Source organism: Alosa sapidissima, chromosome 6 (genome assembly GCF_018492685.1).
Source record: "Alosa sapidissima isolate fAloSap1 chromosome 6, fAloSap1.pri, whole genome shotgun sequence".
NCBI classification, from domain to species: Eukaryota; Metazoa; Chordata; class Actinopteri; order Clupeiformes; family Clupeidae; genus Alosa; species Alosa sapidissima.
This window is the reverse complement of record NC_055962.1, coordinates 4,991,111-5,015,825: the sequence shown is the minus strand read 5'-3', so window position 1 is coordinate 5,015,825 and position 24,715 is coordinate 4,991,111. Positions and strand designations below refer to the sequence as shown.

The 24,715-nt window shown below is 43.9% G+C and overlaps 1 protein-coding gene across 8 annotated transcripts in view; it reads left to right on the top strand.

Moving 5' to 3' along the window:
- Nucleotides 1–24,715, top strand: part of LOC121711681 (serine/threonine-protein kinase D3-like) — a 42,921-nt gene that overhangs the window by 9,004 nt on the left and 9,202 nt on the right. For 3 of the 8 annotated variants that reach the window (XM_042095471.1, XM_042095475.1, XM_042095470.1), the window contains exons 3-10: nt 12,063–12,201; nt 18,131–18,262; nt 19,893–20,059; nt 21,892–22,084; nt 22,449–22,526; nt 22,731–22,917; nt 23,192–23,315; nt 23,919–23,996. In XM_042095471.1, the coding sequence (XP_041951405.1) occupies nt 12,063–12,201; nt 18,131–18,262; nt 19,893–20,059; nt 21,892–22,084; nt 22,449–22,526; nt 22,731–22,917; nt 23,192–23,315; nt 23,919–23,996 (1,098 nt within the window). The remainder of the gene's footprint in view (nt 1–12,062; nt 12,202–18,130; nt 18,263–19,892; nt 20,060–21,891; nt 22,085–22,448; nt 22,527–22,730; nt 22,918–23,191; nt 23,316–23,918; nt 23,997–24,715) is intronic. The other 5 variants (XM_042095477.1, XM_042095474.1, XM_042095476.1 and 2 more) reach the window with 3 other exon arrangements.

The window sequence follows — 24,715 nt, the reverse complement described above, 5'->3', positions numbered from 1 at the left end:
GCAAATGTGCTAAAAGTTTTATGATATAAAAATGCATTGTGGTCATACCCTGCGGACTGCCTTTAGCACTGAATACTTTGCCTGATTTGCAAAGTCAGGGAAATGTTTTGTTAATGGGTAAGTGGACAGCTGAGTGTTAAGTCAACAGAATATGCTGGCGGGTTAATTCCAGGAGGATGTATCAGTCATTTGTCTGGACGCACAAGGAAAACTTAGATGCAAATGAGGGATTGGAGTGATAAGTGTGTTTTGTATTTGAAAAGTGAGCACAACTAGGCCATCTGTAGAAGGAAGAGGAGACTTTTTTGTGTCTGAAGGAGTGATTGTAGGATAATAGTGGATCTGTTCGTGGGGGTGACCTTTTCAGAATTTCTTTCCTTCTTTCCTTTTTTGTCTTTGTACGTCGTTCGTGCCATTGTATCGTTTGTGAGATAAACCGCTGGACACATCACAGTGGCCTTTTCTTTAGCTGAGTGTGCAGGTTAGCGGAGACCACTGCCAGGGCAATCCAATGGAAGTCAGGGCAAACTCTGCTCCATTGGACAACGATAAAGGTCCTATTGTTCGCACACACCCCCCATCCCCAACCCCCCCCTTCTTTTTGAGACAATGTTGTTTTTCTTATCAATCGTTTTGCACAGGATGCATAAGACCTTGCAGAGCTTTCAATTTACACTAAAAGGAGTCTGTGTTTGTGTGATGTTCTCAGTTTTATTGGCCAGGAATAGCTGTATTCAGGGCAGCGATGGCTACTATGGTCAGCGGGGGTAGTGTAGAGCAGCACACAGACATGTGACCGCTGTTGATTTAAACTGAGCGCGTCCTTAGGGGCACTTTCCTTCTCTTGTTCTCTCTGCTCCTTCCATGCTTTATGCTCCATTATGTGTTGTATTGTACGACCAACATAATGAACAAAGTTGACCGTTCGACGCGCTAGCTCTCTGTTTCCCAAGAGGTCTCTCACACACACACACCGTGTCGGTAGGGTTTTATTTGTTAGGCTGAATGGAGATGAGGAGTTTGTTGTTGTAGGTGCCTGTCACTGTGTCCAGTTCTGGACCCTTTGTTTTCTGACCCTCTGGAGCCCAAACCAGATATATGATCTCATCCTGTGTGTGTGTGTGTGTGTGTGTGTGTGCGTGCGTGCGTGCGTGTGCGTGTGTGCGACAGAGTTTCTGTGTTGGCAGACAGCTTGAGCGGGCATGCTTGTGCTGGACATGAATGTCTTGTGTCCATGTGTTTGTATGTATGCTATGCTATTGAGAAGAGAGATCCTGTGTGTGTGTGAGCAGGCAAGGGGAGTGAGCGGGACAGTAAGTGTGTCTGCTTGTGCTGGACTTCCTGTTTTCTGCGTCGCCCAAGTTCCCCCCCCCCCGTGCAGCTGCAGAGTCTGCTGGAAGTGATTTCACATCACAGGGAGACAGCTGATGTTTGCCTGCAGCAGCGTGACTTTTTCTCTCTCTCTCTCTCTGCTGCTACTCCTCCTCACCAGAAAATGGAGGGAATGCTCCCGAGCAGAGAGCAGTGCTGCGCCGCTCAGCCTATGAATACTACTCCTCTGTTTAGATCAAATAGTTTGACTCTCAGTATGCTCAGTCTGGAATGCAGAATGTAATGGCTAAACTCACACAATTATGCCTCTTATGTACTAAGAACTTCAATCACGTAGTGTTTACTAACCAGTAGAGTAGATTTTTTGCTACGTAGTACATAGTAGGCAAGTTAGCTTTGTCTCTCTGCGTACTTTGGGGCCTTTATAACACACCCTATATTCTGTGACCGTGTGTGGCCTGAGAACAATGGCCCTCATTTTAAATCACAGCTCTGCCTATAAACTGCAGAAAACTCTGAGCGAGCGCTGAGAAACTGCGCAGGATGTTGCTCGCTTGCGTTCATTTGCTTTCGTTCGGCCTCTCCATCCGTAATAAGCGCTTTCACAGTGAGTTTAGGCTCATGCTGCTTAGCCTCAGCAGGAGTGTAAACAAGTGGCTCTGACTGCCACCCTTTGTCAGAGTAGGGCTGACTGAGATGAGGAGAAGTACAATGTTCTTGTGGTTTACAGTATGGATGGAGGAGGATGGTCAACGTCCTTGAAACCCTAGGTGGCCATTTTTTTTTTTTTTTTTTTTTTTTTTACAAATTCTTTACCTCACCCTGGGACTTAAGATGTAGGCCCTGATTGAGTGCAGCTGCGCTCGCTGTTGGGGTGAGGGTTTTGTGGACGTTTGAAGGGCGCAGGAGATGGAGAATGAAGCCGTGTTTGTAAGCGTGTCTGTGTGTGTCATAGAAGTGGGTTGGTGTGTTGGTGAATGGGTGGGTGCACATCTTAAAGGAAAGAGGTTGTGTGTGTGTGTGTGTGTGTGTGTGTGTGTGTGTATCTGTTTATAAGGAAACTGATCTTTATGCACTTCAAAGCTGTGGCTTGGTTTATCTTTATGTGCACAGGGATCTGTCTGAAAGAAGTGGTTTGCGGCACATTTCTATGAGTGAAATTTGTCTCGCATGTATCTATAAAATTTATATTGGTATGTGAGTGTGTGTCTAAAAAGTGCATGCGATGCGGGTGCATAGTTGTGTGCCTGTCTTAAAAATGCACATTTGTGTGTGTGTGTGTGTGTGTGTGTCTTAAAGAAGGATGTGAAGTGACTAACCCACAGGCAGCACTGGGCCTCCGTGGCTCTGACTGTAATTAAATCTGAAGCGCAGTGTGAGGATTACTGCTCTCTTTTCCAGCTTCTTTTCTTCTCCAATCCTGCTGCATCCCCTTCATGCCATGTGCGAGGTGTCAGACATTCCCTTGGAGTCCATTAAAAACAATATAAACACAATGGACGTGTTGAGTTATGGTTTCTTTGATACTGTTTGAAGTATTTACAATCAATTTTTGCGATGGAATGTTGCCTGCAGCCCTGATCATTTGAAGATGAGATTCAAGCTCTCGACCCCGCATCGCTTTGGTTGAAGTTATATTTTATTAAATTCTCTGCTTTGGTCCAAAGCCAGGAAAACAAAATAAAACCCAGCAACAACAACATCAACAAAAAAAAAACACAGAACAGTGTTGCACTCTTGCATCATCACTTCGAGACTTGGCTGTTTGTGAAGTTTTGAATCTATAGGAAAAAGCTAAAGACTGTGTTTGCTCTCATTTTCCGGCAGTTGTAAGTCATTACGGCTATAAAACCGGTAACCTTCCACGCGCCTCAGTATGTGGAAATGCCATATTTCATCTTGTGTCATGCATGTCTTTAATCTGCACGCTGTGGGGGCAAGCAGCCTCCTCCGTCTACACCACTCTGTCTTCCCGTCCATCTGAAGCCAGACCTCCATCTGCCACTCACTCTCTCCATCTCTTCATTTCTCCATATCTCTCTCTCTCTCTCTCTCCCTCCCTCATCCTCTCTGCTGCTTATATCCCAGATAGGTGGCTCTGGAGTCTCAAATGATGGATCTGGCTGCAGGCCAGACAGGTGGTAGTGACGTGTTCTAGCGTAGTAGTGAAGTGTTCTAGCGTAGCTAGGCAGGTGGTAGTGAAGTGTTCTAGCGTAGTAGTGAAGTGTTCTAGCGTAGCTAGGCAGGTGGTAGTGACGTGTTCTAGCGTAGTAGTGAAGTGTTCTAGCGTAGCTAGGCAGGTGGTAGTGAAGTGTTCTAGCGTAGTAGTGAAGTGTTCTAGCGTAGTAGTGAAGTGTTCTAGCCTAGCTAGGCAGGTGGTAGTGAAGTGTTCTAGCGTAGTAGTGAAGTGTTCTAGCCTAGCTAGGCAGGTGGTAGTGACGTGTTCTAGCGTAGTAGTGAAGTGTTCTAGCGTAGCTAGGCAGGTGGTAGTGAAGTGTTCTAGCGTAGTAGTGAAGTGTTCTAGCGTAGCTAGGCAGGTGGTAGTGAAGTGTTCTAGCGTAGTAGTGAAGTGTTCTAGCGTAGCTAGGCAGGTGGTAGTGAAGTGTTCTAGCGTAGTAGTGAAGTGTTCTAGCGTAGCTAGGCAGGTGGTAGTGAAGTGTTCTAGCGTAGTAGTGAAGTGTTCTAGCGTAGCTAGGCAGGTAGTAGGGAAGTGTTCTAGCGTAGTAGTGAAGTGTTCTAGCCTAGCTAGGCAGGTAGTAGTGAAGTGTTCTAGCCCAGCTATGATGGCGGCATGGACTGACTCCTTTTGTGGTTTAAAATGAGGGTGGATGGATTGTTTGCATCATCATTTAGGCTTCTGCCTCATACCTCACTAAACGATCCAAACATGAAAACAAAGTGCATTTAACTACTAATTAACAACAAAGCATGGCATTTATATTTGTGTTTATACAGGATTAGACATACAAGCACATATGAATATATCTGTAGGCGTGTGAATATGCAATTGTGAAAAAAGTTTAGGCTTTGCCTATTTTCCCCTCAAAAAAAGGGGACTTTGCTTTTTCATTGAGGTGTGTGTGTATGATGCCAGTTGCTATGTTTGGTGTGCACTTGTGCAGAATGTATACAGATGGATGTGTCCATCCAAATGGGGCTCTGCTCAGGGCATGTGACTGTTGGGCCCGCGGTCGCCTGCTCGAGTGCTGTGGGATTATCCCGTCAGCATCCCGCCGTTAAGGGGCCGCTTACCCCCCCCCCCCCCCCCCCCCCACCCGAGACAGCGCTGCCCACTGCCCACCGTGGCTTTTAAGTGATTACATTATAGTCCAGTGCCGCCACCAATCAATTTGATTAACTGTAAGTAATTGTCAATTCGCAAATGGGACTGTCTTCATCATCGCCCAGTCTCACCAACCTGTCAACAACACTGTCAAATACTCAGGAAATCCGGCTGTTCAGCGTTATTATATCCCAGTTTCAGGGGTGTTTCAGGAGAAACGGGAAATGTTTCAGGGGTGTTTCAGGAGAAACGGGAAATGATGTGACTGGGTTCTAAGTGTGTAGATGAGAGATGACAGTTGTAATAGAACCAGTGTGATAAAAAGCAAGAAGTGGAGGAAGGATGGTGTTAGAATAGGGTGGGTGTTTTCTTTTTTTAGGTGGTGCTCGTCCTGAGAGGCCTTCGTGTCTTGTCCATGACTTGTCTCTGTGAATCGATCAGCGACACGACACCCCTACATCTGACCACGAATAGCAGCAGAATAAATAGCAGCAGCACCGGAAGCACTGTCTGTTGAAGTACATCTTCCTCAGTGGATATCGGGTATTGCATGGCCAACAGATGCGTGTGCGTGTGTGTGTGTGTCTGTGTCTGTGTGTTGGAATATATAAAGGCTATATATTGACACCTCATGCATTTCCACACTGCTCGCTTTGAGGTCACCAAGTTTATTTTGGTGTGTGTGTATGTGTGTCCTCTTATATGAACATGATGGCTAAGCTTAGCCTACTGATAGTTCAAGCTTATCCCTGACTTAGGATCAGGGGCATAGGCGAGGCTACAGATGTTGTGTGTGTGTGTGTGTGTGTGTGTGTGAGAGAAGGAAAGTAAGAAAGGGTGATTTGGGATGGGGAGAGGATGCTTATTCATGACATATGATTAATTAACTGGTGCCGACACAGGCTGTTTCACGTTAGCACCAATCGCTAACAACTCATGTATTCACACAAACGCATATTTTGCTGACACTCAACATTTGTTTTTCTCTGGATGGGCGTTCAGACCACACAGCCATGGGCCCATGGAGACAAAGCATGAGACTTGCAAACAAACACTTGATTTATTGAGATCTGAAGGCTTTGTTTTTGAAAATGTTTTAAAGCATATTTTGTCCACTAATCATTCAGTGTTTTTGGTATAATTAATCAAAGCATTCATTGTTATTGCATATCATGACATTTTAGATCATTAGGCTTACTTTTGGAATTCTAAATTTAAACACTGTTGCTTAGTCTGTTTAGTCTTTCTTAATGTAGGTAGGATAACCTAATAAGAACCCTAAGAATGTGAGGATAAATCTTAGAAGCTTAATTAAACGTAATTTAATATAACTAATATAATTAATATAAAACAACCATCATGTTAATCATGTAATTTGGATCTTTGCCTGTTATGCCATCATGTTGACCTTTTTTAAAAAAAAAAAGAAAAGATTTTAGCTAAGAAACTGGTCATGCAAAGGCTGTTAGCGGAAAGCTTGGGTGTGTGTCCTTGTTGGTGTGACTGTACAGTAGTGTTCCATTTCTGCCTCTGGCCTGTTCTCTCTATCTCCACTGAGTCAACATGCGTCCTGAGACCTTTAGTGACCACCACCGTTTCCTGGCTAATGTGTCGGTAGGACAGACTGAGGGCTTGCGAGCGATGCACTTTGACTGCAGTAAAACATTTGTGTGATGTGGTTTTGGTATACCAGTAGTTAAGTTTCGGGGTTGGTCTAGTGCCTTAATATAATGCGGTGTCAGAGTGACACACTTACAAACATGGCTATACCAAAGATGAAGTTCACAGGGAAATTACCTGACACACACACACACACACACACACAGACAGACAGACACCTACTCTTTAGATATGCAGACACTTTCATCTACTCTTTAGATACGCAGACACAAACACACATCTAGTCTTTAGATATGCAGACACACACACATCTACTCTTTAGATATGCACACATACACACACATCTACTCTTTAGATACGCACCCACTCTCACTAGATACGCGCGTGTACACACCCACACACACGTACACACACACACACACACACACACACGTACACACACACACACACACACACACACGTACACACACACTGGACTTGACACTTATAGTATTGCCTAAAATACTAGTTTTCATACATGACATTACCTACGATTACACTCAGTAGGATAAATATCACAACTGGTGCTGCGCAGCTCCAATAGCTTATCATGACTTGGTGGACTGAACAGTGTTTTCCCTGTGTTTTCTTGATGCATTCTACCTACTGTTAGTGACGCGAGAAAACTAGTCAGAAGTTATCAGGGAAGTGCAGTGTAAGTTTAAATTAATTTGTGCGTAGTGCCGGTTTCATTCATTTATTTTACAACATAAATAAATGCATTCACAGTCTAGTGAAGTCAGATATGAGCATACAAAGACGCTTAGAACTCATGTTAAGCCGATGGTAGCGCACTAAATGCGAATGCGCGATTTGATGCAGGCAAAAGTATCGACTATTACTAACGAAGGTATTATAGCAATATTATAAATGTGGCAATGGAATAGCCTAGAACTTGGGTAGGCCTAGCGTTTAGTAGAGTATGCACTTGCGGTGATATCCAAAACTAATGTGAATCGCGGACTATCCTACAACCAAAGAAAGTAAAGGAGGTTATTTGTACCTGCGTTAGCCAAAGAAAGGATGCGACTGCACCCTTCACAAACCGTAAAAATGAAGTTTGTTAGTTTTACAGTTGACTACAGTTGACACTTCACTATCAGTCTACATAAACAATTCTGGTTTCCTTGTACTAGCCATTTTCGTCGTAGCCTATTCTGTCTGTTTGTATAGCTTACAGCGCACAAGCTTTGGTCAATTTCTGTAAAGAAACAGTGCCACCTGTAGGCCTAGGATATGAAGTAACGTGTTGAGTCGTGTTGAGATGGATCCGTTTGGACGCAAATATTCTTGATACGGTTCCAGGGAAGACGGAGGGAAAAAAGATTGGTTTGGTACGTGTGGACTAGGCCTTAGAAAGGAAACACACACACACACACACACACACACACACACACACACACACACACACACACACACACAGCTCCCTTTTGTGTTGTAGTCATCTGAAAGGAATGTGAAGCATGCAAGAGCACTGCATGCAGCTCTGTGGTCCTCCAGGGGTCACAGCGGAGGCCTGGATTAGCCCCGAGGTTTCACTAACCCAGCACCATCGTCACCCCAAGGCTGCCCAGCTCTTCCAGGGGAGTCGCTGGCCTCCAGTCATTCACCCTGGTTGTAGAAACACAATAAATGCTTGTATTGCTCAGGCTTTTATATGGAGTTTTTCAGCCATTTTATTGTTCCAGGATGCTGTCTGAACTAGGGCAAATAGAACCCCTGCGATTCAACTTGTGCTTTTAAATGCAAATTAAATGCTTTGGTTCTGTGGTTTAACTAAAACTCTTAGAGTAATTTTTGTCTCCTGAGGGGGAAAGAACAAACTGGTAGGCCTCTCCTTTGTTGATTCATCAGTGAGGAACTTAAGAAATGCAGTGCCTAGTTAGTCTGTGAAGATTTGGATTGTGAAGATGTGAAGTGTTTTGAGTCAGCCATTTGGATTCGCTCATCAAGAACATTTCTATTCTGGTCTGAGAGAGATCTCTGAAGAGTGAAGGAGAACCATCACAGGACCTTCCTTTGCCAGAACTGGGGGATATGCAAACTGTGTTGCGTGCACACAATCTGGCCGGCCTTTTAAAGTTTTTTATCATTTCATCATGCATGTTGTCGGAAGGATGACAAATCCGACTATTGTACTGCACTTGCACCCTAACAAGCGCATAAAATGTCTTTGGCTTTGTGGTTAGCCAGAACTGTAAACAAGCACATGGTCAAATCATTTTTATACCCTCCTAAGCTCCAGTGGGAATGTGAAAAATGAAGGAAAAAAAAAGGTTTTCACATTTATTCACTCACAAGCTATAAAGTGAGTTATGTGCGCTTGGCCTAAAGATCGGACTGATGTCATCGTCCAACCCGAGGAAGATTTGCTAGGCTAGGGACCGCTCCTGACTGCGGCTATAAGAAGTTTGATTGCCTCATTCAGGGGAGGATTTGATGCGATCTGCCTTGTAAAAACTCTTGTGAGTTTGGCTTGCCAGGCTCGCAGAAACCGTGTCACCTCATAACTGCCTGGAAGGATCGAGGTGATCACGATGCAGAGTGACTTCAACCATTACTGCTCCCACTGACCAGTTAAACAAGAGCATGTATTCGTAGAACACTATTTTCTGAGAACTAAGTGTATTGTGTGTGGATAATGTGATTGAAAACCATACACCCTCCGTATTCATGGTGTGGACAAGGACAAGGCTGAAGTGCTTGTCTATATATAGACTCTCTCCAGGAATCATTGTTACTGATAGATTTGACGTCACCTTTTTGGTCTCTCTTGTTGTGGCCTTGTGTTGTCTTAGTCACCAAAAAACAAAGCACATCTTGTCCCTGGTAAGCAAGTGCTGCCGCTGTTGATGGTGGAATGCACGGCAGCACTTCAAGGTATTGAGGAGTGTGTGTGTGTGTGTGTGTGTGTGTGTGTGTGTGTAATGATGGTGGTGGTGGGGGGGGTGTTTGCGGTATGTTTTTCTCAAAAATGAAGTACTGTGGAGAATGTCTGTTGACATGATACTTACAGTCAGTGGTCCTTTGATAGAGAGTCTCATTCATTTAATCACTAATAGCCACCCCACGCTGGTAGCCCACTCTCCGATGATGCCTCTGGGCGTCATGACGAACATGGCCCACTCGTCCTCACTTCCTGTTGTTTCTGTCACCAAGCTCTAATGAGAGGTGACAGGCCCATGGGGTGTCATAGCAACATACTAAACAACTGGCCAATTTGGGCTTTCCCTATTTCCTGTTCTTTATCCCTACTCAGGCCCTTGTGCCTGTGGCTGGCAGGGGTCAGGTCTGCGAGTGGGCATAAAATTGGGCTTAATTGGCTCATGCTGAGCTACAAAGATCCAAGCCAGCGTGGGACTCAAGCCAGCTAAACAGGCTCCCCTTTACGGGTCTGTATGTCGGCTCAGGCGTGTGAATTCAGCAGAAAGCCTTATGTTATGTTTGTGTGGCTTCTCCCGTCTCCTTTTTTTTATTTTTTTTATTGTGGAGCCCCGTGCAGCTTTGCTGGTGCACCCTGTGCATGAGTTGGTTAGTGGTTCCTTGCTCAGGTGCAGCACGCAGATGTTCATTTGCAAACACTGCAAGCTCCAAAAGAAACAAGAGCAAAAGCAAGAAAGAGAAAGAGAGAAAGAGAGAGAGAGAGAGAGAGAGAGAGAGAGAGAGAATTGCAGAAAGAGCAGAGACAGACAGAAAGAGGAGGCTTAAAAGTTGCTGTTTTTTTCTGTGTGAAAACAATTTTTGGTTGATGTGCTCCTATTTGGCCTAGCGGATTACCAAACATCTAGAGACTATCTCTCCACAGCCTGTGTTGGTAGCGGAGTCGGTTTGTGGCTGCCCTTAGAGGTGGACTTAACATAAAGACCAGAGATTGACTTAAGTGGTGTTCCGTCCTCCATGGCATTTGGCTGAAATCAGTGGGGGATCAAGTATAGTCTTCACACTTCAGTAATCTGATACTCTGTCTGTCATCTATCTGATTTGCCACTGAGACCAGCCTCTAACCAAATCTCGGAGATTGTGACATTGTGAGCTCTCACTTCCTTCTCTCACAGTATAATACTCTCAGCCACCTGTGTCTGTTGAAATACCCCCCCCCCCCCCCCCCCCACACACACACACACACACACCACCAGACATCATCTGAAGCATTTGACATTGCACTTATTGGGTAAGAACAAATGTCCCACCGTTCAGAGAGACCCGCATGTTAATCCCTGCCTCTAGACTGTACTGTACATCGGGATTACAACTGTCTGATAGGCAGATGGAAAGGAAACCCGATTTGCGGATTGAAGAGCAAATGAGAGAGAGAGCAAATTACATTCAATCTGGTTTAATTCAGCACCAGCCTCCGTTTTTATCTGATCTATAGATGTAGAGCCTTGTGGTCAGGTCATGCAGGTTACTTCCTCAGGTATTGTCCTCTGATAAGGCAGAGAGAGAGAGTCACTGTCCGGAAACCTACGCCATTTCCTTCTGTTTCCTCCGCTATTGTGGGCCCATTTGCATGTGGAAGGGCCCCTGGCAAGCGGAGATTTAAATAAATGTGTGTGACTGAGTGTGCATGTCAGGCCAAGGCTGCAGATAAATCATTTCAGGTTACTCTTACCTCATGTCATTTCCCTGACCACTGGTTTGAATGACTGAGGTTGGAATAAACCTTGTCGGTTTGTTTCTGTATATCTGTGGTAGTGCCATTTGTGGCTTGTTATGAGGGAAATATAATGTGTTGTTTAAGGGAGAATATTATTTTGACAGTTACAGTGTTTATAGTTGTATTGTTTTGACTGAATTGCCGTTCAACAGAGAAGGGGACATACCACAGTGTGTCTGGAGCGGTTTGTATTATTCCATTTGAAGGAACGCATTGTCCCCTCATAGCATAAGGTCTGTCTGGGAGACTGAGAGCTTTGTGTCTATTGTTTTGGCTGCAATTGCAATTAAGTGAGATGATGACATCTGACTGACTTTTTTGTTATACCGCTGGTCTTATTAATTCGAAGCGCAGGCAGAAAGCTGTTCTGGAAAATATTAACCTTCTCTGTATATTTGTGTTTGTCAGAAATTGTTCAAAGACGCCATTTGGCACAACATCCAGTTTCTGTAATAACATTCTTGTTTGTCATTTTGTTGATCTCCTCATTTTTTAGATACAGGCTATTTACAACCGATTCTACTGGTCCAAACTTTTAGCTCTAAGCAGCTGTTTTGGTTAAGGCTTGTATATCTACCTTACAGCATGTGTATTGCGGATTTTGGGTATGGTGTTTTCAAGAAAGCAAAAAAACCCTTTTTACACTATGGAAAAATCACAATGGAAATGTCTACTACACAAATACAAATGCTTTTTTATCTGATGTGTGACCGTGTTTGCTAGTGCATGAGAGCAACTTGAGCTCACACACAGACTTGGATTTGGCCTTGTCAGGGCGTGTTTGCCAGTGCATGAGAGCCACACACAGACTCAAACTGTCAGGGCGTGAGGAGCCAGTGGTTAGAGTGGCCATTGGAGTGCATTGGCATGTGCCTGCTGGCCTGTAACCTTGTCCGGGTATTGGTGACCGCACCCCAGCCATTATTCATGAGCGTGGAGATTAGCCACGGCACATCTAATGAGCGTCCATCCAGCTTCCGCCTCGCTGTTCCGAGTCTTAGATTTCCTGCCCGTCTCTGTTTTGGTGTTTGTACAGTTTGGCCCAGTATGGTACGCAATTGCATTGCCTGTGATAGCCCATATACCTGTGTTGTAATCACGGTTCTCTTCATGTCTGTTTTTCCGTTCCAGTTTCCAGAATGTGGGTTCTTCGGCATGTATGACAAGATCCTGCTCTTCCGCCACGACCTCAACTCCGACAACATCCTGCAGAGGTTGACGTCAGCTGAAGACATCCACGAGGGGGACCTGATTGAAGTTGTTCTGTCTGGTACGTGTCAACACAAAAGGTTTCAGTGTACACCTTATCTTTGTTCAGGTGACCATGGCTTGGGAAAGAAAGTGGACATGAGGGAGTTGGATGACCAGAGACGCTGCCACAGTGGGAGGTTTAAAGAATTTGGGTTTGACATCAAGGCATCAAGGCATTTTACTTGGATTAAATGAGCCGAAAATCCATCTTCTCTCCATGTCTGACACAAGTTCTGACACTCAAGTTCAAGTGAAGTTTACGAGCAGATTGTCCTTGGATCAGTTCTCCCAAATGAAAGCATAGCCTACATCCCGCTTTTACCCATCACTATCAGTGTCACTTTGTCTCTTTCTCCCTCCCTTCCTGTAGAGAAGCTCTGGTGTCAGGATGTGTAACAGTTTAGCTTAGACAGTGTAAACACAATAATCCTAGCCAGTTTTTCCTTGGAATTTGCAACACTGCTTGCAGATTTCACATATCTCCGGGCTTAACTGTTTTGTTGATTCAAATGGTTGGCCTAGAATGATACAGAAAATGATTTCCGTTTCACCTTTTTTGGAGTCCATATCCAACTCCCATCCTGAGTGCGTGTCCGCTTGTCTGTCTCTTGGTCTCCCAGGATGTAATCAATAATCCTCATGACTTCACAGCTCACATCCCCCAAAAAAGCATATTTAGGACATATCTGCATTTTGAAAAATCATTGAAAGAAATAATATGATTTGAATGTATGGTTTCAGTTTATGATTTTAAACTTAATTTAATGCAGTATGTTTTTCACAATTTTCACAGTAAGGATAACTGAATGATTTGAGTTCTTGAGTTTATTACAATACTTCAGAGGCGTACTGCAAATTATCGTTCATAAGCCACAGTGTAACAGTAAATAAAGCATGTGTAATTTCACAAGACGGTTAACCAGCAATTTAGAAAGTAGACATTTTGCATACCAACATTTTTAAAGCAAAATTTTAAAGCATTACCTATCGGCATCATCTCAGAAGTACGACTTTTACCAGCCAAAGTTAGATGCACAAGACGTGTGTGTGTGTGTGTGTGTGTGTGTGTGTGTGTGTGGGTGGGTGGGTGTATGTTTAACATTAAAGTTGAACACAAGTGGCATCACCTGTCCAATTCCTGTCTGCACACCTGAGGTCTACAAATATAGAGCCCTGTGTGGTCAGTAAGTAACCACTGGATCACATCTCTGAAGGGCTTTTTATGTGTGGTGGGGTTTTGTAGGGGCCCCTGCATGTGCATGGTGTGGTTATATGTTGAAGAGTTTCGGTAGATTCGGTGACCAAGCTTTGACCCAGGCAGCTGGTGCGGCGAAGCATTCTACAAACATACACACACACACACACACACACACACACATGCAACAGGCATAAAAACACACACAAACACACATACACGAACACACATGCAAGAAAGCACAAACACAGACAGACACACACACATACATGCACACACACACACACACACACACACACACACAGGCTCAGTCACAGTATTTCTCACGGCATCAACCACACTTAGGCTTCTGGGACCTGACCACTTCCTCTTTGCCGGTGTGAACCATAAAGTACGGGTGTTTAGCTTGCTCCTCCTCTCATTCTGAGAAGGCCCTCTGTACGGCGTTCTGTGTACATTTTGTGCGTGGCGGTTCCTGTCAACCGAGCGCCCAGTTTCCCTTTCGGCTCTCATGAGTAAGAAAGGCCAGACCTGACGTGGAAAAAGCCTCATTTCTCCACAGCCAGACTTTCTATTGGTGATGATTCACGGCAAGCAGACCTCAGCAGACTGATGTGGGGAGCTGTTGTAGAGTTGTAGGCAGATGTGTTAGTGAGCACATCATGGGAAAGGGGGAGGCTGAGGTGGTCACATATAAACTGCGCCAAGGCTGACACCTACACGTATACGAGTAATACGTACTCGGATATCTCAGTGATTAGTGGACGTCATCAATATTGCAGTTTGCTGTTTGGGGTGTTCCCAGAAAATAATTATTAAATTGTTCTAGTTTTTGGTGAAGGTGACTAGCATCAGTCTTACAAGTGACTAGCTAACTACAAGTGAGCCAAATTTCAAATAATTTTAAGAACTACCAGCCGGGATGTATTACTCGCAAAACCACGTCATGGCCCGAAAATGTAAATGCTGCCAATACAGCATAATGTTAGGCTATTGTACTTGTATCAAAGTGCTCCGCTGTAAAGTTTCCTTGTAGCAAATTGTAGCCTATTCTGTGTCATAGTGATGTCTGTACAGAATGAAAACAAGAAAATGTAAAAAAAAACTCAACATGTTGTGACCGGAACCCTTATTTTCATGATTTGGGACAAACAGTTTTCAGTTTCAAACAGTTTTTGGTCAGTTTTTTTTTTTCAGTTTCAAACAGTTTCGGGGAGGTTTTTTTCAGTTTCAAAAAAATGAAAAACAAAGGACAAAAAAGAGAATCTTTTGCAAGATTCAAATGGCTAGTGTTTGGATATTACTGAACCTATAGACTTGATCTTTTAAAGCTTTATTCAACCTCTGCCTATTAAAATACAATATTTATTTTGCCAGTTGTCCATTTGGAAAGTTTTATTGACATACCTACATAATACAAGCCACAAACAGGCCACCGTCTCTAAATACAAACTACATAACTAACATCCCCATATCTCTTTTCCTGTTTTTTTCTGTTTACATACATTGGCTGTATTTTTTTACTTTATAAGTGAAAATTATTTGTGATTTTAATTTTAACTTCTTGTGTCATCTATATGACGCCTTTTTTCCTGTGTGAACATTTTCTCAACAGTTTACAAGACCGTTTACATTTTTTATCACAGCCGTGTTTAACCAGCCTTGCTTGTACTGTGAAGTACTGCGAGCACAGTTAAATTGAGGGATAATCAGTTAGTCGACCAGTCATTCAAACAGACAGAGACAAGTGACAGAAAGTGTCTAGGCCTGTGGGACTCCCATCTTGTGCTCCAATCTCCGGCTGCTCTTTGTCTCTGACATGCGTCTCCTTTGTCTAGGAGGCCTGCTGTGGGCTCCGGGCCCGCAGCTGTAGGCCTGCCAGAGCGCCTCTTGGTGGGAGGTGGCCAGAGATTTGTCTTGGCACAGCGCTCAAAGGGCACTGCTAATCATTTCTGCACTTTAGCAGAGCTCACTGACAGATAATGTGTGTGTGTGTGTGTGTGTGTGTGTGTGTGTGTGTGTGTGTTTTTTTCTTTTTTTGTGACACATTTTCATAGGCTGCTTTCCCACTGATTGTGACAACTTCACGCTCACAGAATAGGTCCATGTACGCATACCTGCGGCATTCCACATACGTGTGTGTGTGTGTGTGTGTGTGTGTGTGTGTGTGTGTGTGTGTGTGAGCAACACAAGCATTCCTCATGTGGTTGTGTAATTGAGTCCATGATTGAGATGTTAATGGGGTGGCTGGGCTCAGTGATTCATTCATCAGCAGTGCATAGCGCTGTACGCGGCTTACTGACGTTACTTGCTTCAAATGGCTCCCGTGGTGTTTACAGGTTCGAACTAGCTTTGATACGGCAGCGCAACATGTGTGACGCTCTCTCTACGCTTTGTTCCGGGTTGTTCTTATGAGAAATTGTAAAATCCCCTTCTTCTTGCGAATCTACTCCAGATTGTTTGCTCTCTGGGAATGTGGTTGCCATGGTGCTGTTTTTCATTCATTACTACGACGCCATGCCAAAGACAGCCTTCATGTCTGCCTATTGATAAGAGCTTGTGAAATCTGTATGTTTTTTTGAGGTCAGCCCTGTGGAGGTGAGAAGCAGAGGGGAGGTGAAAAAGAGATCGGTAGAAAGATTGTGTGTGTGTGTGTGTGTGTGTGTGCGTGTGTGCGTGTGTGTGCGTGTGCGTGCGTGCGTACAGTACAATGAAAGAATTGATGGAAATGTTGATAGAGTGGTCGCTTGGTTCATTGATTAATTTTAACGGTGATTTACCGGTAGTAAGAAGTAGAGAGGAGGCGTGATAAATGGTTGACAGAGTGCCAAGTTCAAAAAAGAGGAACTGAAGACTTTGTTACCAGTTTTCTCAAGTCATGTATGTTAGTCATTGCTGTGACTCAGCGTTGACCTGAAAGATCAGCTCCCCTGATCAACTCCAACTGCCAGAAGGTTCATATTGAATAAAATGGTTTATATAATATGCAATACAATGATAATAATGATAATAATAATCAGGGCTCTACACTAACATTTTTTTCCAGGAGCACTTGTGCGCCCAAGTTAAAAAATGTAGGAGCACAGACAAAAATTTGGGAGCACAGTCAGTTCTGTACTTAACTTACACATGATCTAACATTACACTGCAGCTAACAGTTAAACATGCCAGTGCACCAATTGCGAATATTAAGAATGACTGACAACATTTAGGCAGGAAACAGGATTTTAAAGATCAGTGCCTACTTTATTTTCAGTCTGTTCAATTTTCCTACATTTTGTTAATGTAAAATAATATAATACATTGCCATATTTGCATTTAGCCTGTATATCAAGTATCCTGCCAGATGTAGGCTAATTTATTTATTTGTGAATCCACCTGTAGCTAATCCAAATATGCCCATGGTGACCTATCTGACTGCATAATACTACTACTAAAACAGTCAATTTTTTCTTCCACAAAACCCAACATAGTCTAATCAAGGATATATTTTTTTTATGCTTTTATTTTTTATTTGAAATATCTGCATTGATGGGGGCAGTAGCCAAACGTTAGGCCTACTTTCGTTTTGCACTTAAGCTTGTATTCTGTGTAAACAAACAAGCATGCGTGGAAGCCTGGAGTTGTCAGTAGCGTTCTACCTTTGAATAAAATGGGAGTATTACGGGAAGCTCCTTTGTGCCTGTTCGCTACAGCTATATTTTGCATATTGCAGCCAATACGTCAACTGGGCTAAAAGGCATGTTGGGTTACCTTTCCTTCTCTCACTGCATTCTCAGAATCTCATCCTGTTCCTCCTATATCTGATGAATTCGGTGGATAGAAGAACTAATTTCTTCAATCTTTTCGTCTTGGCTGGCTAGTCTAACTTTAGTCTAACTTTCCGCTTTTTCTGCGCGCTCATGGATTTCATAGAAGCGACTACTACTATCGAGTCCCAACGCGAAACTGCTAACGTTGATGGGAGGTGTAGTTTTATGTTGCATTCCCGATGTGATTCTATGGTTGGCACCAGTACTGTTTCTCGATGTTGCGGTGTATTTTGCAGACAAACATTGACATGGTTAGAAGTCATTCGCACCAGTGCGCCTAAATATGTTTTTGCACTCGCACGTCATCATTTTTACTCGCATGTGCGAGTGAAATGGGCGCACTGTAGAGCCCTGATAATAATACACTGTTTGCTGTTGGTGGAATATACCCCAACACACAAACTGACCAGCCACATTTAACACACAATGGACAGATTTATAGACAAGGCTAAATTATTAAGACTTTACAGTAGCTGGCTTGATGTCAGTAATAGTCTAATTTGGATGTGAGGAGTCATCTCTATTATTCTTTTCATACAATAGGTTACTTTGACCTTGCTAATGGGGGTTAAGCACCGTACATGTCCTTTTTTATGCACTATATGAGCTGCATAAAGATGCTTATCAATAGATGCTTTTTTAGGTGCACCTACCTCTAGCTCCGTCTTGTTAGATATAGATATAGTTAGATATATTGGAGGGTGGGGACTATTTTATTTGTTTCCATGGTATGTAGTTGTATAGCTCTGAACAGTTTAAACAGAATACATGCATTGTTGCTTATGAAGTCTATTACTGCACCTACACCCAAAGCCTATTTTGTGTGCAGTCCCTTACCTCCATTGTCAGGATAAGCAATTTATTGGCATAAGTCTGTGGTACGTATGAATTGTCAAGCCTACTGTTTTCACTACTCTGTCTGTTGTGTTTACAATCTTCAGCGCTCGCCACTGTTGAGGACTTCCAGATCCGGCCGCACACTCTCTACGTGCACTCCTACAAGGCGCCGGCCTTCTGCGACGACTGCGGGGAGATGCTGTGGGGTCTAGTGCGCCAGGGACTCAAATGCGAAGGTGGGTCTGCGGCAGTTACCGAGGAACACACGCTGAACTTTATTTGATTTGTTTGTTCATTTTTATGTTAGGGATCCCGTGCAATTTTTCCATAGATAAAATGTTGCTATTTGATGCATTGTACCAGAGTTAGCCTTAGAATAATAATATTGGGGAAATATCTTATTGCGATTTTTCTCACAAATGTTGCGATTTGATTTGCAATTTGATTTTTGAAGGTCAAGGCTCAGTTCAATTCAACAGATTTCGTTTTAAGTTGCGGCACTTCTGATTGGTGGGCATGCTTAGTGCAGGAGAAGCACAGCACCCATGTTAGATGAGCTTAACTGTGTCACACATGACCTATAAAAATCATAGATGTGACGAGATTAGCCATTGGGGCAGAGTTGCAAACTGCATGATTAATTGTGGCAGCCCTACATTGATGAATCATCTTGTCTGTTCCACAGAATGTTCTAGAGACTGGAAATGTTCAGGGCCTGTTTTTTTGTATGGGTAAAGCGTCAGGTTTTGGAAATGCAGATCACTTCCTCAGAAGTAGTCATTCAATTTAGATGAGGTCTGAACTGACCCTTTGACCAGGCGCTGTGGGCTTCACAACATGCTACCTCAGCAGAGTCAACAGCTAGGGGAACTTTAATCCCCCCCCCGCCTCATGGCAGAGTTCTCCACAGCCCTCCACTGCCTCAGCTGCAACCCCCCGCCCCATCCCGCCTCCGCAGCCCACGCCACCAAAGGCCGAGGCGTGAGGTGTTTACACAGAGTGACCCCTCCGTCAGTGATCTGCGTCTGTGGGCCACAAATCAAAGCCCTGGGTGGCTTCCTGCTTTTTGAAAGTCGAACCTTTCAAGTATCCCATTCATAGGCGGGTAGCAAAATTCTCTGTATTGATGTCAGAAAGGAAATGGCAGACCGCTCGATGGCTTTTGATTTGGCACACCAATATGAACTGAGATAGCCTGAAGTATCCAAATTCTAGTTTAGTTTTTTTTTTTTTGTTTTGTTAGTGCAATGATGTTAAATTTGTGCACGTACAGTCCTACACTGAAGAATCATCTGTGCCGCCCCCGTTCCACAGAATGTTCTAGAAATTGGAAATGGTCCGGGACTAGGAAACGCAATGAGCTCTCCTGCTGGCCAGACCTGCTGCTGTCTCTGTAGGTCTGAGTGCTGATGGCATGTGGAGGGTTAGTCAGGGTGTTTACAGCTGTCGAAAATGAGTGCAGCGTGATCATGACGGCATATTTCATAACTCATAGCCAGTGCATGAGATCACTCGTGGACATTCTGACCCAAAACACTCCGTGCATGTGACTTCACTAACTTGACATAGCGATGACCAAACGGGTCGACCAGAGTGACTGGCAAATACTGTGTCTGTAGATGAGTAGGTATGCATACTATTTGTGGAAGAACTGAGAATTGTTATCAGAGAACCTTGGTTGTAAAGGGTTCTTTGGCACTGGACATTTTTCCAGAGAACCCTTTACAAGGAGGTCATAATTCAGAACCTTTTGTTGGTTCCTCTGTGGAGAAGAGTGTGAGAACCCATCAGGCCTGTCTGAAACGGAGGCAGGATGATGTAAGCGCCGGGCGTCCAGTATGACACACTGTTGGGCCTCCTCCGCAGGGTGTGGACTTAACTACCACAAGCGCTGTGCCTTCAAGATCCCCAACAACTGCAGCGGTGTGCGCAAGCGACGCCTGTCCAATGTCTCTCTGCCCGGCTCCTCACTGTCCATCCCGCGTCCCGCGCCCATCGAGACTGTCGTCGCGTCCCCGGAAGAGGTGAGCATGGTGTGTTTGCGACGTCGTTTATGCTTTTTCAAGTGTGTTTTTATATGTAACTGGGTTCATAAGGGTGTCTCATGTTGCATGTTAAGAGTGTGTGTGTGTGTGTGTGTGTGTGTGTGTGTGTGTGTGTGTCTCATCCCTTCCCTCTCTTTCCTTTCTCTTTGTTCAGGGTTTCTTTCTTTCTCTATGATTCAAAAACTTTCTCATTCTCTCGCTTGTTCTCTTTCCTATTTCTGATAGACCCACCCAACCACATATGCACGTACACACACACACACACACACACACACACAGCGCACACTCAAACACACAGCGCAAACACACACTTTTAACAGACAGACATACTGTACCCACTAATCACATAAGCATTCCAGCCTAGGGCAAATCAATGTTTTTTCCATTCAGTCAATTAAGCCGTGAATGCGGCCGTGCTGCCCTTGACTAAACTTTTACACGGCTGCTCCCACCGCACTCAAGTGGACTTTCCACTCCCACCTCCACTCGGTCCTGGCGCTGAAAATGGACTGCCTTGTCTTCATAAACATGTTGGTGGGCTTTTAAAATGCCTATGAATGATATTCCAACAATGCCAGGGGAGAATGGATCTGCAGTCAGCGCTTCATAATCTAAATGCCTAATGGAAAGCTCTCCATTGGGGCCCTCGAGGTTGAGTTTTGAAAACTTACACTTCCGTTTTATCATGCTGTTTTTTTGCTAGTAGAATACATTTACATTTTCTGAAGCAGCTGAGTAAGGGTGCACATTCTCTTTTTAAATTACTCAGTATAGTGTGCTGCCTGGGTCAAAGTTAAGCCAGTGTAGCCTGCTCTAATATCATGAGAGATTGGGCATGCACATACAAAAGCAACTTCTAATGCACCACATCAGTGGAAGAGGACCAGGGGGTCAGGAGGTCAAATGAGCTAGAGACCTGTTTGCCCTTGTAGTTCATCCACTACAGCATGCCAAGGGTTGGTATATATGCCAATGGTGAGCATGGCAAAGAAAGGTTTATTTAATAATAAAAAAGTGTTTTTATTGACTTCAGTGAGGCATGTATCTGTAAATGGGTAGAACGCTATAAAGAACAAACACTATTAGACCCAGCTGAATGTGTTTTCATGTTGATGAAAGACAGCATTCCAGATCAGCTATATCGGTCCTTACTTTTTATAGCCTGCAGCGTACCTCATGTCCACCTACACAGTCAGACAGAGAATGCGCCTCTGTCGAGCTCAACAGGCACCACCAAGGCCGCCCCAGAGAGCCACTCAACAAATACCTCCTTTCATTTCAGGCCCTGGATGAAAGCATCCACTCACTCCATAACGATGCACGGCGCAAAACATGCTCTTTGTTTATCCTCGTTTATTTATTATTTATCCACCATTAATTTAGCATTTATCCAGGGCCACGGTTCTCCATTTTTAGCAGGATGTGCCCTACTTGACCCGTGATGCTGTTTATGGCCTCTCTCAGTTGAGGTGCAGGATGATGAGTGCTTTATTTGTGGTGTTTATTTGTTGTTGTGGGATAATCCAAGGCGTGTGTCATCTTTTTGCGCACTCCATCATCCTACACAAGTAATCACTCTCCCAGTAAAACAGAACAGAAGAGTTCCTTGCTTCTGGCTCTACGGAGGCATTCCGTCAACAAATCTTCATCTGATCAACCAATCTTTTCTCTCTCTCTCTCGCTCTCTCTCTCTCTCTCTCTCTCTCTCTCTCTCTCATCCATGCCCTGTTATCTTATCTTCACAGCTGATGCCAGTCTCTCTTCTCCTCTTGTCTTTCTCTCTTCTTTTTCGCTGACCCTCACATTATCCTCTTCCTCAGCAGCGCCCCCTGTTGGAGGCTGGGAAGCGCATCCCGTCCTGGAGCGGCCGCCCCATATGGATGGATAAGTTGGTCCTGGGGCGGGTCAAGGTGCCGCACACCTTCAACGTGCACACCTACACGCGGCCCACCATCTGCCAGTACTGCAAGCGCCTGCTCAAGGGCCTCTTCCGCCAGGGCATGCAGTGCAAAGGTCAGCTGGCAGGACGGTGGCAAACGCCTCTGCATAAGCATAAGCTCTCAGAACAGAAATGTCAATATGTCCAGTAACATGGATAGTTTCCTTCAGGAATGCTGCATATATACAGCACACATATATTCATACTTACACACACACATGTCTATATCTATATACAGTATACAGCTTTGGCACACATACACTTGTGTATTACACTGTTAATTGGTACTACCAAGTCTTTACTATTACAGTAGAAAACCTTTGGTAATGTGTATTGCACTGTGGACCAATTGTAGAACAACACACTTTCTGTTTTAAGTAAAGTATACGTTTCTGTCTAAAGCAAAGTATATGTTATTTCTATGTGTTTTCATGTCAGATTGTAAGTTCAACTGCCACAAGCGATGTGCGTCCAAAGTGCCAAGAGACTGTCTTGGAGAAGTAGTCTTCAATGGGGGTGAGTTTGTCAGAACGGCACTTTGTTTTCGTTGTTCACTTAATCATTACGTTGTGACGTTGTAAATCTGCCTCCGTCTCACTGTTTTATCCCTCTCCATCTTCTTCTTTCTTTTCTTTCTTTCTTTCTTTCTTTCTTTCTTTCTTTCTTTCTTTCTTTCTGTCCCCCCCCCCTCCCCCCCTCTCTTTTCCTTCCCACTCCCAGAGCCTGCCAGCCCTGGGCCTGACTCTGAGGTCACTATGGAGGTGGACAACAGTGACGTGAACAGCGAGGGCAGCCGAGGCATGGACGACGCCGAAGAGGTGTCCACACCAGAGGACAAGATCTTCTTCATGGACTCTCCCTTCATGGATGCAGACAAGGACGATGGGGAGACAATCAAGACCATAAGGTAGTAGAAATAATAATAATATTAAGTTACATTTATATAGCGCCTTTCTCAAACTCAATGTTGCTATTTTTACCTATTTATTATACATTTTGAATATGTTGTAGACTCATGTTACTGTCATGTTGTAATTATTGTCTAATTTTAGAATCAGTCAATCAGAATCTTTGGTGTTACATTAGATCCCATGTAAGCTATAAAGACAATTATCTTGACATATTTTCCATTTATTGTCAAATATGTGCATATAACATGGCTTGGTGTCTCTGCTGTGCAGTCCATCCACGAGCACCAATATCCCGCTCATGCGCGTGGTCCAGTCCATCAAGCACACCAAACGGCGTAGCTCCACTGTGGTGCGGGAGGGCTGGATGGTGCACTACACCAGCAGAGACAACCTGGTAGGATCACACACCAACCGTTTGAACGCTTCTGAAGTCAATGTCATTTGTATGGCATGTTTTTTTTTTCAGTAAGCCTTCTGGGCAACTACATGCAGCCTCAAATGCAGGCCATTATAAAAGAGGAAGTTTCTAAAATCTCCATCAGACCTTAGAAAAGGTTTAACTCATGTGGTAGGATCACAGGAGCATATTCAAATAGATTCAGTACTGGGAAGATCAAAGATCGCCTTCAGAAGACCTTTTCAACTTGTTGAATCTATTCAAAGTTATGTTAAGGGATAACTGCTACAATAATTCTACTGATGCTCCAATATAATGTTGATTCCAAGATGTTCTTTTACTTTGAAAGAAACCGCAAGGTTGATAAATAATAAGCATAATATCAGCACTATGTAAAAACAATTGTGAGCTCATATAATAATAACAGGCCTATCTGATAGAATTCAACATGTTTAATGGTAACCTGTTTTCAACGAATGGAAAGGCTGGGAGTACTGACAGCCCTAATTTCTTGATGATTTGTGGAACTGTATGACTTTATAAAAACATTGTTGTACGGTGTGTCATGTCACTTTTCACTCCTTTATTTCGTTCCTTCAGAGGAAGAGACATTACTGGAGACTGGACAGCAAGTGTCTCACCCTCTTCCAGAATGACGGCGGAGCCAAGTATTACAAGGTACCTCGTTATTCAGCCTTATCACGCTCAATTGAAACTGACGGTACAATGTTGGTAATGGAAACCGTGGGTGAAATGATATGCTGGTATTACAGTGACCGAAGGGAAAGTATGCATTATTCATTTTGTGTTGTGGAACTTTTTAGGTCATATTATACATTGACAGGTGTCCGCCATGCAGGCATCCGTATCGTTTTTAAAACACATTGTAGATTTAGGGTTCCATTTTTGGAGACTTGGTGAAAAAGGAGCAGGAGCGGTTAGTTTTGTGAAATGATATGTTACGCCCAAGCCAAACATTGATTTAGTGTTCTGTATTTCAGTTAAAAATAGGTGTTCGAGGTGTTTTCAATGAGATGAGATTAGACTATGGGCTGTGAGGATTTATTTTGTGTCTGCCACCTACAGACAGGCAGGGCAACGGGCGGATGATTGGCTGGTTGGCTGGCTTCCCTGTGTCTGTCTGTCTGTCTGTCTCCTTCTATCCTTCCCTCTCTATTACTCTCTCCTTTCTGTCTCTTCCTCCCTGTCTGTGTTCTGTCTCTCATATATTCTCTCCATGTTATTCCATCCTTCATCTCTTCCTTCATGTCTTTGACCTGGCAGGCTCCTCTGAACTTGAACCCTTCTTTGAAGTACCTAGAGAAAGAGAAACAAAGACACTAGATGGGGGGGTTAAGGGGGCAAGGAAGGGGGGAAGGGGGGAAGGGGGGACTGTT